Raw genomic sequence first — 17,993 nt, 5'->3', positions numbered from 1 at the left:
TTATTTATTCTAAGTCGACGACATACTTATATTTTAGAGGCAATACCCGACCCGATAATTTCCAATATCCGGTCATACCCATACACGGTTCTATACCCGAACCCGGGTATTTAAAAAACCCGATTTGTGCACCTCTAAATGAAAGTTTCCGTTAGTAAATAATAAAAACACCCTCCCAAAATAATAATAATAATAATAATAATAATAAATACTAGGCATTAATAAGTACCCCCACTAACCACCTTCCCTCTCTCTCTCCCCCTACCGGCCGCACTTCCAGCCCCCACTTGAGTTCTCTTTTTGTTTTCCAAAGTGACTGTTTTTTGGAGAGCCACACAACACAACAGTGCAACACAACCCCCAAACAAAACCACTTGAGTTGAGTTGAAGAGACGAAAAGAAAAGAAAAGAAAAGAAAAGATTATTATGTTCTTCTGTACATACATTCACATCAACACCACCTACCTCTACCTCTGATTTCTCTTCTGATTTCCCCCTTCAAGGTACCTCTTCTCTTCTTCACTTATACTTTTATTATTATTATTATTATTATTATTATTATTATTTCATCAACAATGGAGTCTCTTTCTTTAGGCTAACACACACACACACACATATATATATCTGCTTCTGGATCTGCTCTTATACTCCGAGATCTACCTTTTCTTTTTTGCTTTTACATACAACAATGCTTGCCTGCTTACTTGCTCTTTATCCCCTATGCTTATTCAATATCATAATACCCCATTTTATTTTTGCTTCATATTTTTACTAAAATACTCTTGCTTCTATTAATTAATGTTTTTTTACTAAATTTCTGCTTTCTGTTTGTATTCATATTTTTACTAAAGGGTATTTGACAATTAATAGACAGGCATACAAACACTTAAGTCCTTAATTATACAACCTGTTAATCATTCATTATTAATCTTGCTTGTTCATCTTAACCAGATGGGTTCCAGGTTCCCGTCTCATCAACTGAGTAACGGCCTTTATGTATCCGGCCGCCCCGAGCAACCGAAAGAAAGACCTCCAACAATGACTTCTTCAGCCATGGTTTACACCGGCGGTGACATCAACAAATCCGGAGAGCTGGGAAAGATGTTTGATATCAACACCGACGGCTCCAAGCCACGAAAGTCTGGCCCCTTAACCGCAACCGCTCCTTCAAGAACCGCTTCACATTCCGGGCCAATACCTAACACTGCCAGGTCCAGTGTCAAGAAGTCTAACTCTGGCCCGCTAAACAAGCACGGCGAGCCCATAAAGAAGTCATCCGGTTCTGGTCCTCAATCCGGTGGAGTCACACCTATGAGAAATTCAGGCCCTCTGCCTCCTGTTCTGCCTACGACGGGCCTGATTACGTCTGGCCCGATCTCTTCGGGGCCCCTCAATTCATCCGGGGCTCCACGGAAGTTTTCAGGTCCTCTGGACTCCAAGGGGTCAATCAAAGTCCACGGTCATGCGGTCACTACGCTTACCAAAGAGGATGACTATTCGTTCAACAAGGGTTTCCCTAAGATAATTATGTGGTCCATGATTCTACTGTTTATGATGGGATTTATTGCAGGTGCCTTTATTCTTGGCGCGGTTCACAATGGCATCCTCCTGGTCGTGGTGGTGGTTCTTTTCATCGTTGTTGCTGCATTGTTCACTTGGAATACTTGTTATGGTAGACAGTCTATAGTTGGTTTTATAGCTCGTTATCCCGATGCAGAACTCAGAACTGCAAAAGATGGCCAATATGTCAAGGTTTCCGGGGTACTCTCGTTTTTCTTCGCTTCTTTGTTATTGATTATATTTTACTTGCAATGCAAATATGCGATGATAGTTTGAATTGATTTGTGAAGGTGGTGACATGTGGAAACGTACCTCTGGAGTCAACCTTTCAAAAGATTCCAAGATGCGTGTATACTTGTACGAGCTTATACGAGTATCGAGGATGGGACTCTAACCCCACGCATCGTAGGTTCAGCTGGGGGCTGCGGTCAACAGAAGTGAGTAGCTAGCTAGCTGGTTTCTTTGGTTTTGTGATTAACGATTAACATGGTGTTTGGTTGCTGGCAGAGGCTTGTGGTGGATTTCTACATATCAGATTTCCAATCTGGATTACGAGCATTGGTGAAGACCGGGTATGGAGCAAGGGTGACCCCTTATGTGGACGAGTGTGTGGTTGTTGAAATCGACCCTTTGAATAAAGACTTGTCCCCGGACTTCATAAGGTGGATGGGCGAGAGAAACCTGGCAAGCAATGGTCGTGTCATGAGATTGAAAGAAGGGTAAGTTCCCGATGATGCTTTCTTTCTTTGTTGTAATAAATAAATAAATAATAATGATGATAAATGAATAGGTACATAAAGGAAGGGAGCACGGTAAGCGTGATGGGAGTGGTGCAGAGGAACGAGAACGTGTTAATGATAGTGCCTCCTGCAGAAGGATTCACAACGGGGTGCCAATGGACAAGTTGTACGCTGCCAGGAAGTCTCGAGGGGGTAGTCTTGAGATGTGAAGATGCATCTAAAGTGGATGTCATACCCGTTTAGGTAGGAAGGAATCGTCTATTTTTATGATATACATCTATATATAGGCAGGTAGTAGATAGTGGTTTGGGGTGTGCTGCAGTTGTTGTATGTTAGTTAGTGTGAATAGGTTTTTGATGGAAGAAGATAGTGGTGTTTGATTCTGTGAGGGGAGGTTATTGGCTGGTGTTCAATTGCTGCTTTCAACATGTGATCTCTTTCTTTCTTCTTGCACCTCCCTGTCTTGTTATTTCCATTTTTTTTGTAATCATATCAGTTGATTCAAAGTGGTGCTTGAAACAAATGATTAGTTGTCAAATCTTAAGACATGAAACATGAACAGGGGATCAATCGCAGGCAGCACACTAATAGTCAACAACCAAACAAGAATTTTAAGATGTCACTGTTTACGGTGGCGAAGCTTGAACAAAAATGCAGGAAAGCCGGACTCAATACTTTTAAAAAAAATAGGGGGGGGGGGGTGCTCAAAGTGGGCGACCTTCCAGTTTTACAAGCTGATTGATTGTTGACCAACATTGTTAAAACCTAGAGGGTGTGAATGGTTTTTTTTTCAACAGGCAAGTCAAACCAAGGATAGGAAATTGAAAAATATCACAATACAAACAACTTGATGTACAGTGGTTATGATGAAGGTTAAACTGCTTGACCGTATGTAATGTTGTAAAAATTGGGCCTAGGCGGTCATTAATCGCTAGGTGCCCTTAGGCCGATGCATCTTTAGCTAATCGGTCCCATTAATCAGCTGTCGAACCTAGTCGGTCCAAACCAGGTCAAATCAGACATTTTTATTAAAAAACTTTTTATTTTTAACCTTTTTAATTATTGTTATTTTTCTTTTAATTTTTGCTTGGCAATTGGACCTGTTAACCCCAATTTTTGGTTTTTCTCATTGAGGTGTTAATGTTATGTTTATGCTTAAAATATACTATGTGAACTTTGAAGTGTTTATGTTAACTTTTATATCTAGTTTTTTCAAAATTACATATAAAACTTAAAATTTAATTAATCCCTATTAATCGCTAGCCCTTAGCTCATTGCTTAACTAGCGCCTAGAAAGTTGTATGACCGTATGCCAACTCCTTAATGAACAATCAAAGTTATCTTCAATATTAAACTTTTCTCTAAACTCGGTAGAGAAAACTGTTACAAAAGTGTTACTAACAACATAAGTCCCTCTTTCAATATAGAATGAACTCAAGTCCCGTGACTTAGGGGTGTTCATCGGATCGGATAACGGATTATTCGGGTTATTCGGATTTGAAATTTTTTGGACCCTATCCGAAATCCGATCCGATCCGAATTAGGAATATTCCTATCCGATCTGAATCTATCCGAATTCAATTCGGATAGGATTCGAATATATCCGAATAATCCAAAATTATCCGTATAATCCGAAATAAACTTAAAAATTTTTCCTATTTTCTTGTTCCCAACATTTAATAGTTTAGAATCACAATTGTCACACCTCGGCTTAGGGCCTAGACGTATGACCAATAGCTGGTACCTATTTTGTAAATACATTAGAGTTGCGGTTTATTTTAGCGGAAGACTTTGGTTATAATTAAATATGAATTTATTTGAAACTTCTCGGATAATAAATATCCGAGTGTTTGATTTATAAAATATGTTTTAAATCTTGTTTATGATAATTCAATAGTTTAAAACTGAGCCATCTCTACCTTGCGAGCATCTATCTTCATGAATGACTATATTCCTTGAACCTATGCTAATATGTTTCCCTGAAATGTGGGAAAAAATACGTCAGCGATATGCTGGTGAACACGTATGACTCAATAAAACATTTTGAACGACAATTATAATACAATCATAGTTTTCTCTAACACTCAGCAGATGCACAACCACATCTGGGCTTTGTACCACTCCCATACACACACACAATTGTTCCCCCGAGCTATATGAGTATAGCCCCTACAAGGAGAACTAGTTATGACCGTTAGCCCGCGGCCTCCCTGACCATTGATTGATGGACTGAACAGTTATGTTTGGATCCAGACATATGTGTACTCGGTCTGAGTTGCCTTATTTTCTATATTGTATTATAAAGTTTTAGAGATTTCATAATCTCAGGTAAACATTGATTGACTCGTTAAGATAAACACCCGTTCATCTTTATCGAGTATAAATATGTTTTGACTGATTGAAAAGGTTAACGTATTCACGTTATAAAAGGTTTGAACGTATTCACCTGTGATTGTCTGATCTGAATGATATGGTGATCTCGTTTGAAACCTTGACTATGAATGATTGATTGATTGATGGTTGACCTATTATAAAATAGGTTTATATAAATACCCAGATCATCTCTTGATCCGGCTGTAGACATTTAGTCTAGTTTTGATAGCTTTAAACCTTGATTGATCATTTGCTTGAATAAATATTTAGACCTGTAGTCTTTCGGTTTATTTACTAATCATATGTTGAGTTTCTTCTTCATGAAGAAACATCTATATCCTGGTTCTTCTTCAAGAAGAAACATTCATTGATTGCTAGTATTGAATGTAAAATCTTATGTTTCTTAATCATATAGAAACAATATTTTTACTATATTCCTTGTATATGAAATGCTATGTTTCTTAATTGTTAAGAAATTATATCTCGACTATATCCTTATGAATGAGAGGATTAGGCATGATTTGATAGAGCTAAACCTCTCCGAGGACATGGTTGAGGATAGGAATTCGTAGAGAAGTAGAATTAAAGTTAAGGATTTTTAGAAAGAATTGAATACCTTAGGGCTTCGACTTAACTTATTTAGGTCACATACCATAATGGTATTTCCCTTACATATATTATTATAATTATTATTAGCTTTTATATAGCTGTTAAACTGTGATCTTATTATTAATATTATTATAATTAGTAGTAGTTTTTATATAACTGTTAAACTTTTATTTCCTTTATTGTGCTTCATACACATGTACTTAGAGCCGAGGGTCTCTCTGGAAGCCACCTCTTTATTCCTTTGGATAGAGGTACGGTGTGCCTACATCCCACCCTCCCCAGACCCTACTTATAGCTTTGCTGTCGGTGGGATTTTACTGGGCATGATTGATTGAATAATTGATATATCCTTATGAATGAAAATATGCATTTCTTAATTGTAAAGAAACATTACTAAAATCCTTGTATGTTTAAAGCTTATGTAAACATATTTTATGATCAAGGTTTAGGCTATACCCCTGACTGTGATCTAAGCCATATAATATAATAATAAAATAATGACTTAAGCAGAACCCCTACCTCACACGGCTATTCGGAGTTTTGCTAACTAAGATTGATTGAGCAGCACTTCCACTCTCTATCGCATTCTAGGGCTTAAACTGTCAGAACTTCAGAGCTTGCACGCACTACGATGCTTGGCACGCAAAACGAGGCGACATATGGTGGCTGTCGTGTTGTGAACGTACTTCGAGGTATCGTCGGTATGTGTCACGGATTACGAGGGGACGATTGTCGGGTCGGGGCACGGAAACCGAGGTAGCGAGAGAGTAAATCTAGAGAGAGAAAGTTATTTGGTGTGAGAATGAAGGAGCGGGGAGCCCCCCTTTTATAGGCTGATTTTGGGTCCCATCGCGGTACGCGATGGGTCTTGGTGATCCCGTCGCGTATCGCGGCGCCGCAATTCCTCCGCCGCTTGACCACAAGCTGCCACGTGTCCTCTAACTCATCAAGGTCCATCGCGATATGCGATGACCTGTGTTCTGGACTCATCGCGTAGCGCGATGGGTCCCTGAACTTAATTTTTCACTTTTAGTCCCTTGTCTTTTGTTAGCTTGTCACTTCCGGGTTTAACTCACATTGTTCAAAAATACTAAGGCGGCTCTCAAGCGGTGCGAAGTGCAAAGTGCGTCATCAAAGCGCCACATTGCGCCCATCCCCCTTCGCCCGAGCCTGTGCCCGCACTGGGTGCATGCTAGACATAAAAGAATATTACTATGAGATTTGATCTCTTTATAAAGAGCTTCCAAATCTTTGCAACTTTTCATGTGGGATGAGTTTTCCATATTCCATATCTTTAACATAAGATAACTTTGTTAAGGAATATTTTTATTTCCTTATAGAATGATCTTGTTTTCTTTATTTAAATTTTCCCAACACTTATTTTAGAGAATTTTGATCCTCCAACTTTACTTATTTGTCAAATTTGGATCGAAATTTTGGAGATGTTACAACAATAAACATATAAATTGGAAAATACGAATTACTCTTAACACACATTTTAAGTTTAAACTTCAAATAATAGTCTAATAAATATACCAAACCGGAAAATAGCACTAAAAACATGTTTTTTATTCGGATTAAACGGATATTCGAATAATCCGAACAATCCGAATTTTTTAAATTTCCATATCCAAATCCGATACGAATCCGAATTAGTTATTCAGATATTCGGATTGATCCGATCCGAATAATAATTCGGATCGGTTTATTTGTGTTTCGATTTCGGTTCGAATTTCGGTTTTTTTCGGATTTCTTGAACACCCCTACCGTGACTTTCTCTAGAGAATGTCACCAGTTCGGGTCTTAGTGTCTCATCCGAGACAAAATGATATGCATAAGTCAATGATTTTATCACAGTGAGCCTTCTGGCGGGCCGGCCTTTGCCAATGCATGTACCCGGTGACCGGGCTTTGATTGTCTTTAAACAAAACATACAATTAAAGCTTTAAAATAGCAATTTGGGAACAATTCGCAGAAACCCTAGAGAGATTGTTGCCTCCAATCGGTGAAGTAAGTACTGCGTGTTTCCTTCGATCAAGTATGTATACTTAATCGAACCAATTAACTAGATACAAACCCTGTTAATCTTCCGTCAATTCCAATTGTTAATTTTCTGGATTTCATACAACATCAATAGCTAGGGTTTCAATTAATCATGATATGTGTAGACTGATACGGTAATCAATTGAGGTGAGGAATGGATGAGCTTCATGTGAATGAAGCATCAATGCAGATGCCAGATACCTACTATCACCCCCAAATGCAACAGCAGCAGCAAGAACATGATGATGACTTACACCAGTTAACTAATGACAACATGATTCACCATGATCCTGATAACCATAATGCCTTGTTGCCTGCTGCCACCACTGATGATACAAACCAGCTCACTCTCTCTTTCCAGGGTCAGGTTTACGTATTCGATTCCGTATCTACCGACAAGGTACCGTTTATTTAATCACTTCTAACTATTTTATGCTCTAGTTGTCTTCAACCTCATTAGTTATTTTATGTTTTATCAGGTTCAAGCTGTACTTCTGTTACTAGGCGGCTGTGAAGATCCCGCTACCGCAAGCATGCCTCCTTATATCCCTTTAACCCATAACCAGAATAACAGGGTATGCGTAGGAATTAAGTTCATCACTGTATTCTTGTTTAGCATTTTTTTTATAATTTTCGTTTACCAGGATCTGTCCAGTAATTCGCGGAGGCTGGCCTCACTGATGAGATTTCGTGAAAAGAGGAAATCGAGGAATTTTGACAAGAAAATTCTTTATACCGTTCGCAAGGAAGTGGCCCTCGGGTAAGGAGTAGATTCCAACTTCTAATTATAACATGTATTCTACCAATGCTGTTCGTATGCCTATGCCTTATATTGGAAGTGTGTTTACTCTGTCTGCGCGCGCTTGATATGTTTCCTTACTTTTGTTGTAGAATGAAACGGCATAAAGGCCAGTTTACTTCTTCAAAGGCCACTCATGAGGATGCATCCACAAGCTGGGACTCAAATCAAAGTTGGCACTCGGACGGTAGTGGTAACCAGCATCAAGAAACTGTGTAAGCCTCTATCTTATTCAAATCGAAAATGATGTTGTTTAAATATGCAGAAAGTCAGGCCATTTGTTTGTGCTACTTATTACTTGAGATTATAATTCATTTATCAGTTTTTTTATTTTGCTTGGAAGATTATATTTATTGGTATTTGTATTAAGTTCTTAGGTTTCTGCAAATTACACTATGTTGGGAAATGTTAAAAATCTGAATAGGCGTTTTCTGCTTTTAATATAATTTAGGAGTTATTTATTTATTTAGTTTTTGACTGTGATCAGTATATTAGAGGAGATATCTGTTATTGTTTGTTGTTGATCACTGATCATCTAGTTTCCTATTTAAATAACATTGTCTTATCTTCAAACTATTATATAGGTGATTTTAATAATCACTTATGTTATTCAATTAATTATATATTATTTGGTCATGTGATGCAGCTGTAGGCATTGTGGTGTGAATGAGAAATCTACTCCAATGATGCGCAAAGGACCTGATGGACCTAAAACTCTTTGTAATGCATGCGGCTTGATGTGGGCGAATAAGGTATGTCATTTCTCTTTGATGCTAGTAATTCCAATCACTCTCTGGAGACTGTTTTTGTGAGGAAACTTGAAGTGACTTCAATATATTTTTCTTTTTGGTACTTAAGATGCAGCTGAGGTGTTTTATTTTTTGTCCTCTATGAGCTTATCAGGTGATTAAAAATGGAATTTTCGTTGTTTAAATTTGAGTATAAATGTGTAGGGAAGTTTAAGGGATTTGACCAAGGCAGCTGTGGGAAAGTAGCAACGACATAATGAGGTAAGGGTTTCAACATTTAAATATATTTATATTTGTGTTGTAATTGGGCCAAGTGCTGCCTGCTGTACTGCAACAGGTATTCGTCATCATAGTGGTGGCAACTGCAACGGTAGAAAGTAGAAAGTGGAGAGAATGGAGGCGGGTGACCAAAGTGAAAAGTGTAAAGTAAACCAAAATATGCTGCTGCTTCTATTATATTTGTCATAGTTTGATATAACCACCTTTTGAGATTAACTTCAAATTAACAGCCAGACTTTATAAAATTTTTATCTTAGAATATTATTATTTATTTTTTTTTATTTCGGTTTTTGTCAAAAGTACATATTGTTCTACATTATTTCTGTAGTGGGTACAATAGCCGAGTAGTAATGCAGTGAAGGAGGGGAGACCATTGTAGTTTGAAATTGTCTCACCTGTACTATTGAAATGATTCGTTAGCAGGGATGTTCCTTTCTTCTAATGGTCACTGATCAAACAAGCGGAAAATGATTTTCAAGTCATGGTTCCCCCTGTTTTAAGTCTATCATATGCAAGTCCCTCCCTCGGTTTTTGATGTAATATCATGTGGGTTATGTTACATTCATTATTTGTTACTTTCACCGGGTAACTATGTATAAATTGAAATGTTAGACGACAACAACAAACGTACATAGTAAATCCCATCAATAGCAAAAGCTACTGGTAGGCTCTGGAGAATGTGTGATGTAGGCATACCTTACCTCTATCCATGAGGATAGATAGGCTGCTTCCAAAGAGACTCCCGGCTCCAAAGCATGCAACATACAATTACACATGTACCGATAACAAAACATATAGTGCTAAAGTGGCGTAGTCAAATACCATCACCTATGAAATCATAGAATCCAAATGGATATACCAACAAAAGAACAGGCACATACAAAATCCCCTAAAATGTAGAAGAGTTTATGTCCATTATCTAAAAGTCCTTAACCTTAATCCTACGTCTTCATGAAAGTCGTGGACCATGTCCTCATAGAGGTGTAACTTTAGCAAATCCTGTCTAACCCGCTCCTCCCAAGTCGATTGAAATATTAGAATGGAATTTAATTCCCTCAATTTTAATGAAAATGAATTGGAATAAAAATTATTTAATTTCCATCAAGTTTCTTCATCCGAAGGATTTCACACAAAGCAATTGAAATATCCGACGCCTCACCGATACGTTGTATGGTAGAATACACTCTGGCGTTGTCGTAGTCAAATACCATCGATATGTCATCGTGCATAAACTTTGAATTCTTGATTAACCAACGAATGTCATTGGAGTGGGGCGCCACTCTTTTTTGACTCTTGTTGGCCAACCGGGGTAACTCTCAAGGGTCTCAAAAGGTAGTAAGTAATACTTTAATATATTTTGGTATAATTTTAACACCATTTTAGCCAAACATCTTTTTTTTTTTCCTTCTAGTCTTAGCCTTTCACAAAAGTATGTATAATTTGCCATTTTGACTAGTAATACTTTAATATATTTTGGTATGTCCTTTAATTTTCGTCATTGCTAATTACTAAAATAAAATAAAAAAGAAAAATATGTAGAATATAATAAAACATTCAAAGAAGGAAGCAATTAGCAAAGCATGTGTTGTAGTGGATCTGTCCGTACACCAAAATTAGTAATAAATTAATTATTCAAGTAAATAAAAACATAAGAAAAAGAAAAAAAATGACTAATTCCTTCCATACTATCAGTCACATGAGATGAGTTGAGATCAGATCAGTCTCAGCAACAACATCACTCTCTTGTCTTGTCTTGTCTTGTCTTGTGTTTTGAATTATCACAATTCATTAATTATCAATGGCTAGAAGCGGAAGCAGTTCCTCCTCCTCTTCTCCTCCTAGTCCTAGGGCCGACATCGAAACCGGTGTCACTGAAGACACTTTTAATGACGATCCGTTTGACATTGTCACTACTAAAAATGCATCCACTGATACACTTAGGCGCTGGAGGGTACGTAATTAATTTCACTTCTTTCTTTATTCATTCACATGCATGCAGTGTTAAAATGAGAATATATATATGATCATCACAAAGAAATAATATTTCACTTATTGATTGTATATATGTATGTCTATCTCAGCAAGCCGCCCTTGTCCTTAATGCTTCACGCCGCTTTCGATACACGTTGGACTTGAGAAAGAATGAAGATCAAGAAAAAAGGAGAGGGATGATCAGAGCACATGCTCAAGCCATAAGGGTAATATACATACATATACATATGCTTCTCTTATATATATACATTTAACATCTATCTCATCACCTTATCTGTCAGGCTGCATTGCTATTTAAATTGGCCGGCCAACGAGCACTTGGTAATTAACTTTGTTTCCTTAATTTCCCTTTGTCACATGCATATATGTGTAATAATTATTTCTTCCATATATAATATATATTATATATATATATAGTGTTAGACACTACGGTCCCTACTCCATCTGCAAGTGGTGGCTATGGGATTGCACTCGAGGAACTTGTTTCAATGACTAGGGATCATAATATAACGGCTCTTCTTCAATGTGGCGGGGCAAGTTATTTACTAACCATGTTTATTTTGAACTCGATCGATTTTCTTATATATATAGCTCGATCATGCATGCATTTTCAGGTGAAGGGGTTATCTGAGATGTTGAGAACCGATCTCGACAGGGGAGTACCAGGAAACGACAGTGAATTGTCAGACCGCAGAATTGCCTTTGGCCCCAATACCTATCCTGTCAAAGAAGGACGAAGCTTTTTGGTACATTATTTATCTTCATTTCAGCCTATTTGTTAACAGCTGCAGTTGATGATGTAATCTTACTTGCAGAGGTTCATCTGGGAAGCTTTGAAAGATTTAACCCTTATTATATTAATAGTAGCTGCTGCAGTTTCACTTGTGCTAGGAATAAAGACAGAGGCGAGTTTGAACTTTTAGACTGTTCTGATTTACAAGGACTTTTTGTTTGAAGGCTTGTGTTAGTTTCCTTAATTCATTGTGTAGGGTTTTGAAGAAGGATGGTATGACGGAGGAAGCATTACGTTTGCTGTTCTTCTGGTTATTTTTGTGACTGGTAAGGTGGTTGGTATATGATATATAGATTTGATGTACTTGTTAGCATGCCAACTCTATTGTTTTTGCAAATGGTGTTGTGTATAGCAACCAGTGATTATAGACAGTCCCTGCAGTTTCAGAACCTAAACTCAGAAAAGCGGAATATACAGATAGAGGTTTGCTTGCATGTGTGCTAAGATATTCTACAATTAGCTATATTGTTTCTGCTAAGCTTTCTTTCATGCAAATTCAATCAGATAACTCGAGGTGGGAGAAGAGAGAAGGTTTCGATATATGACGTTGTTGTTGGTGATGTAATACCTCTTAATATAGGCGATCAGGTAAAGGTTAAACTCACAAATACTTTAAAGTTATATGACTCTAATATATTGGTGAGTTACAATCTTTCTTTTGTCGGTATGCTGCAGGTCCCTGCTGATGGTCTCCTTATAAAGGGCCACTCTCTCGCCATCGATGAATCTAGCATGACCGGGGAAAGCAAGATTGTAAGCTGGTCAGACTTCAATTCTAAATGAAAATTAGTTTATTGAGCTTTTTTCTTTAATACCATAAGACTTTTAGGTGCACAAGGATCAAAAAGCACCTTTTCTGATGTCTGGCTGCAAGGTAGCAGATGGTGCTGGAACTATGCTGGTAAATATCTGTTATCTTTTATAAAAGTAAATGTTTATGCGCTTCCTGTATTAGCTTTTTTGTTCCGTCATTAGGTGACTAGTGTGGGAATAAATACCGAATGGGGATTGTTGATGGCAAGCATATCAGAAGACACTGGTGAAGAAACCCCCTTGCAGGTTTACTTACAAATATTTGTTCTCTCTTCGTGCGGTCGCTATTCTGTATTCGTATTATATTATATCACTCGTGATGGTTGATAGGTGCGCTTGAATGGTGTTGCAACATTTATAGGCATAGTTGGGCTCTCAGTTGCCTTACTAGTGCTGGCTGTCCTTTTGGCTAGGTAAAAGCTGTTCTGTTACACCTGTGGTTGCGATTTTTACCATTCACTTATCTTCTATCTACCGCAACGCGTTTAGGTTCTTCACTGGTAGTTCAAAAAACCCTGATGGAACTGTCCAATTTGTCCGTGGTAAAACAAGCGCTAGTGAAGCAATTAATGATATCATAAAGATTTTCACTGCTGCAGTAAGTTTGTGATGAATCCATCTCTGTTGCCTTCATCTTTTTCTTTCATTGACTAATGCATAAAATTTTCAGGTCACGATTGTTGTCGTTGCAGTTCCTGAAGGGCTTCCGTTGGCTGTAACACTGACGTGAGTATACTAATGCTGCAACGCACTTATGTTCGTTTTGCCTTGTGATTCAAAATTATTTTTTTAATCTGTAGGTTGGCATACTCGATGAAGAAGATGATGGCAGACAAGGCCCTGGTACATATTGTTCTTGGACTTCCAATTTTTAACTAGAGAAGCGGTTTAAAGATAATATTGTCAACCTGTAGGTCCGTAGACTCTCAGCTTGTGAAACTATGGGCTCTGCAACTACTATCTGCAGTGATAAAACTGGAACATTAACCCTGAATCAGGTTGGTTTTATGTTACTTAGTTTAGCAGTTTCAATGTATATGTGGCACGAACACCAACTCGTTCGGGTGAAATATTTCAAATATAGATGACGGTTGTGGAGGCCTACGTTGGGCAAAAGAAAATTGACCCCCCTGAAGATGGATTGCAATATCATGCAAATGTTGTCTCTTTGTTAAATGAAGGGATTGCACAGAATACAGCAGGAAGTGTTTTCTCCTCTAAGGTGATGTTACTATTTATCATAATCTAATGGAGGGTAGGGTGGGCCCATGGCCAACTAAAAACTTGGCTGTGCTTTTTTTTGTTGATAGGACGGCGCTTATATAGAGGTTTCTGGATCTCCAACAGAAAAAGCTATTCTCCAATGGGGCGTCAAGGTATCAATTTATTATGTTTGAACATTTTTTCATGAGTGTTGTAAATTTATATTGATGGAAGTCAATGAAATTAATTGCAGATTGGGATGAACTTTGATACTGTTAGATCAGAGTCTGTTATCCTGTATGTCTCTACTTTTAACTCTGCAAAGAAGCGAGGCGGAGTTGCAGTACAAGGGGTAATTGTCTATTTACTAACTTACATTTGTAGTTTATAACGTGTATCCCGTAATAAGAGAATGTATTTCATTGTGACATCAAGTTGACACTATATGATGTTATCATACAAGAAATATTTCATGTTTGCTTAGCTTCTATATATATGCAGAAAAGAAATTTAACTTGTAATGAATATCAGGCTGGTACTCAAGTTCGCATACATTGGAAGGGAGCAGCTGAAATCGTATTGGCTTCGTGTAAAGAATATCTTGATGCAGATGGTTCCTTGCATCCCACTGATAATGATATGGTCAGTAAGTTGTTGTGGTTGACCAGCTGCACAATATTCTCTAAAGTGAATAAAGATAATAGTTCATAACTATATCCATGTATTTATGTTATGTATATTAGGTTCACATATATGAATATAGACACGCATACATACGTGTGTATAGGATTCTTTTGGTGCTTTATAAATAAAAGGGCTGTTCTTATGACAGAGAGTCGCTTTAGTGTGACAGATGGAGTATGTATTATATTATTAATAGATTTAAATTAAACAGGAATATTTTAAGAGAGCTATTGAAGAAATGGCTGCAAGGAGCTTGCGGTGTGTTGCTATTGCATATAGAAACTATAATATAGTTGATGTTCCTGTGGACGAACAGCAGCTGGCAAACTGGAATTTACCTGAAGATGATCTTGTTCTGCTTGCGTTTGTGGGCATAAAGGTACTCAACTATACTGTACAATATTTAACAAGAGAAAGCATACACTAACGGATATCTTGTATACTTATTACTGATACTTTTTGTGTGTATTCTTAAAACAGAACTTACTGTCATGTATGTATTAGTGCATTACTGTGAACTTTTAACGTCTTCAGTTTCATCCAATTCCTCTTCCTTATATTTATTATCCGAAAATAAATATATGTTCTACTACTTAATATCACTTGGTTGTAACATAAGTAGAGTTGATTAATGTTACTGGATTTTACCTTGTGCAGGATCCTTGTCGTCCAGGTGTAAAAAATGCAGTAAAAATCTGTACGGATGCCGGTGTGAAGGTTCTAATTTCCCCCTCCTGTTTTAGCATATATGACTTGAAATGTTATTGACAAATCTGTTTTTATTCTTACTATGTGAATTTGAACACTCAAATGATGATGAAAATACATTTACATTCTTGTAAGTTAAGAGTAGTCAAAAAGAAGCATAAAATTTTAGGTAACAGTTGTGAATCCTCAAATAGTAAGCAGCTTATCAAAAAGTTCAATCATGTTTTACTGTATGCTAAATAATTATTTTTTTTAATTTCAACACAAATGTTAATGAATAGGTTCGGATGGTGACTGGGGATAATATTCAAACAGCAAAAGCAATTGCCATGGAGTGTGGAATACTTAGTCCAGGTGAAGATGCGACCGAGCCAATTATTATAGAGGGAAAGACATTTCATGAGTATTCAGAGAAAGAAAGAGAGCATGCTTCCAAACAGATATTGGTACGGTTTAATATGTTGAAAAGCTTGAGTACCTATAAATTAAATATGTGGATGTATAGGTGATGGGAAGGTCTTCCCCTAGTCATAAGCTATTGCTTGTGCAAACGCTTCGTAAACTTGGGGACGTTGTTGCTGTTACCGGAGATGGAACAAATGATGCGCCTGCACTTCACGAGGTTTCAGTTCATCTTAAATTTTACTAACATAATGAAACTTAAGCTTAAACTCTTTGCCTATTGAGCGTGCTTATATGTATATCTCTCTCTGTATTGTAGGCTGATATCGGTCTTGCAATGGGCATTCAAGGAACTGAAGTTGCAAAAGAAAGCTCTGATATCATCATATTGGATGATAATTTTGCTTCAGTCGTAAAGGTATGCGCATGCCTCCATAAAAACAGCACTATATTTCGCATGCTATCATTAAGGAAACATTTCAATTTGATTATAGTCATAGTATTGAGGAAAAATGTAATTATTTTTTAATTAAGAACAGTTATTTCAGATAGTGGACAAATGTAATTATTTTTTATATCTGGAACCTTAATGATCATAACATTATAGGTTGTCCGTTGGGGTCGGTCTGTGTACGCAAACATTCAGAAGTTTATCCAGTTCCAGCTTACCGTTAATGTTGCGGCACTTGTAATAAATGTTGTAGCAGCAATCTCCTCTGGAGAAGTACCTCTAAACACTGTGCAGGTTTCGTATCCTTGCACTTCTCTCCTCTCTCTCTCAACACACACACACGCATAGAGTAGCTTATTAACAAATACCGGTAGAATGCTTGCTGAGGGTTTCTGTGACATTCATGTTGGGTTATTTTTCTCAAATGCGGTGTTTATGCATGGTGCAGCTTCTTTGGGTTAATCTCATCATGGACACCCTTGGAGCACTAGCATTGGCAACTGAACCTCCAACGGATCATCTTATGCACAGATCTCCTGTTGGCCGAAGGTCAAGTTTAATCTGTGCATTGCATATATTTGTTTTTAATCCTAGCTCTTAAATGCTATCTTTTATCTTCAGGGAACCTCTTGTGACGAATATCATGTGGCGGAACTTAATTATACAGGTAGGTACATTGTTACGTACGTTGAATCATTGATCATATGATTTAGAGTAATGAAAATGGTATGGATTTGGCAGGCTTTATATCAAGTTGTGGTCCTCCTCGTCCTTAACTTCCATGGAACGAATATTCTCAAATTAAAGAATGACGAAAGGGGAAATGCTGTGAAGCACACTTTGATATTCAATGCATTTGTCATGTGTCAAGTAAGATTCAACTTCAACAACATGAATGAATCAATGAAAATCCAACCTTGTTCAATTAGTTATGCAGTTAGTTCAAAATATGTTTTTTTTCTTCTTTTGATTACAGATATTCAATGAGTTCAATGCTCGGAAACCAGAAGAAATATACGTATTTTCTGGAGTGACTAAAAATCCTATTTTTATGGGAGTAATAGGAACCACATTATTGCTTCAGGTAATTAGACAGCTTGTTTTGTGAACTGCAAAGTTCAAAACCGTAACTCGTTTAATGAAACAGGTGATGATCATTCAATTCCTTGGGAAGTTTACATCAACAGTTAGACTTGGTTGGAACTTATGGGTGGTGTCTATTAGTATCGCGGTTTTCAGGTTGGTTCTGTTTCATATTCATAAAACATGATATGATGATAATTCAAGAATATAGTCATCCTATTTGTTGTATGTCATTTAGTAGTAATAGTTATAATGATTTTACAGTTGGCCTCTTGCAATGGTGGGAAAGCTCATCCCGGTTCCACGGACTCCCTTGGCCAGGGTCTTCAGCAAACCGTATCAGCGTTGCATTGCTTCTCGAAATCGATGATTGTATTCGTTTATTTGCGAGGTGTTATATGTTTCGGTTTAGTGACGCAAGTCGTGGTGTAGTGTTGGATATCAAGTAGTTTGGAAAAATCACTTAAAATAGGCATTTTGACCCAAAAAATTGTAAAAACAGACGTTTGACTTTTATCCAAAGAAGCTAGGCCGGCTAAGACGACTAGGTTTCAGCCAGCCTAAAAACAATAAAAAGTACAACCACCTAAGCAATAACACGTGAAAAGACCCGACTTCATCTGAGCCGGCACGCTGGCTATTGTACCAATTGTAAAGTTAATATTTCAATCACTAAGAAAGTACACAAGTTGTCTTCTAAAAGGTAACGTAC

General features: G+C 37.3%; 3 protein-coding genes and 1 pseudogene across 6 annotated transcripts; all 4 read left to right on the top strand.

The window, feature by feature from the left end:
• Positions 1-910: 910 nt before the first annotated feature.
• LOC143612287 (putative membrane protein At1g16860) lies at positions 911-2,740 on the top strand. Its single transcript, XM_077086312.1, has 4 exons — positions 911-1,761; positions 1,851-1,997; positions 2,068-2,279; positions 2,351-2,740. The coding sequence occupies exons 1-4, from the start codon at positions 952-954 to the stop codon at positions 2,541-2,543; spliced, it is 1,362 nt and encodes a 453-aa protein (XP_076942427.1). The 5' UTR covers positions 911-951; the 3' UTR covers positions 2,544-2,740.
• A 4,483-nt stretch (positions 2,741-7,223) lies between these two features.
• On the top strand, positions 7,224-9,799 carry LOC143612280 (GATA transcription factor 28-like). 3 transcript variants are annotated; one of them, XM_077086303.1, is made up of 7 exons: positions 7,224-7,725; positions 7,805-7,900; positions 7,970-8,085; positions 8,217-8,339; positions 8,771-8,876; positions 9,083-9,134; positions 9,211-9,799. In XM_077086303.1, exons 1-6 carry the CDS (start codon positions 7,480-7,482, stop codon positions 9,128-9,130), a joined length of 735 nt encoding a protein of 244 aa, XP_076942418.1. In that variant the 5' UTR covers positions 7,224-7,479; the 3' UTR covers positions 9,131-9,134; positions 9,211-9,799. The 3 variants fall into 3 exon arrangements, with proteins under 3 accessions (XP_076942418.1, XP_076942419.1, XP_076942416.1); XM_077086304.1 differs by having other exon boundaries at positions 9,078-9,210; positions 9,252-9,799; XM_077086301.1 differs by having other exon boundaries at positions 7,805-8,085; positions 9,078-9,134.
• A 3,284-nt stretch (positions 9,800-13,083) lies between these two features.
• Positions 13,084-16,498, top strand: LOC143612290 (calcium-transporting ATPase 9, plasma membrane-type-like; annotated as a pseudogene). Its single transcript, XR_013149918.1, has 12 exons — positions 13,084-13,163; positions 13,240-13,348; positions 13,421-13,476; positions 13,551-13,593; positions 13,665-13,748; positions 13,835-13,972; positions 14,061-14,126; positions 14,485-14,595; positions 14,834-15,016; positions 15,295-15,354; positions 15,627-15,791; positions 15,851-16,498. The product of XR_013149918.1 is annotated as a calcium-transporting ATPase 9, plasma membrane-type-like (transcript).
• Positions 16,085-17,651, top strand: LOC143612289 (calcium-transporting ATPase 9, plasma membrane-type-like). Its single transcript, XM_077086315.1, has 8 exons — positions 16,085-16,165; positions 16,355-16,492; positions 16,647-16,747; positions 16,820-16,865; positions 16,940-17,068; positions 17,175-17,282; positions 17,346-17,437; positions 17,546-17,651. Exons 1-8 carry the CDS (start codon positions 16,085-16,087, stop codon positions 17,649-17,651), a joined length of 801 nt encoding a protein of 266 aa, XP_076942430.1.
• Positions 17,652-17,993: the final 342 nt, after the last annotated feature.

Source organism: Bidens hawaiensis, unplaced genomic scaffold, assembly GCF_021521415.1.
Source record: "Bidens hawaiensis isolate Kalapana, Puna unplaced genomic scaffold, B.hawaiensis_p1.1 tig00034202_1, whole genome shotgun sequence".
In the NCBI taxonomy this organism is placed as follows: domain Eukaryota; kingdom Viridiplantae; phylum Streptophyta; class Magnoliopsida; order Asterales; family Asteraceae; genus Bidens; species Bidens hawaiensis.
This window is presented reverse-complemented; position numbering and strand designations above follow the sequence as displayed.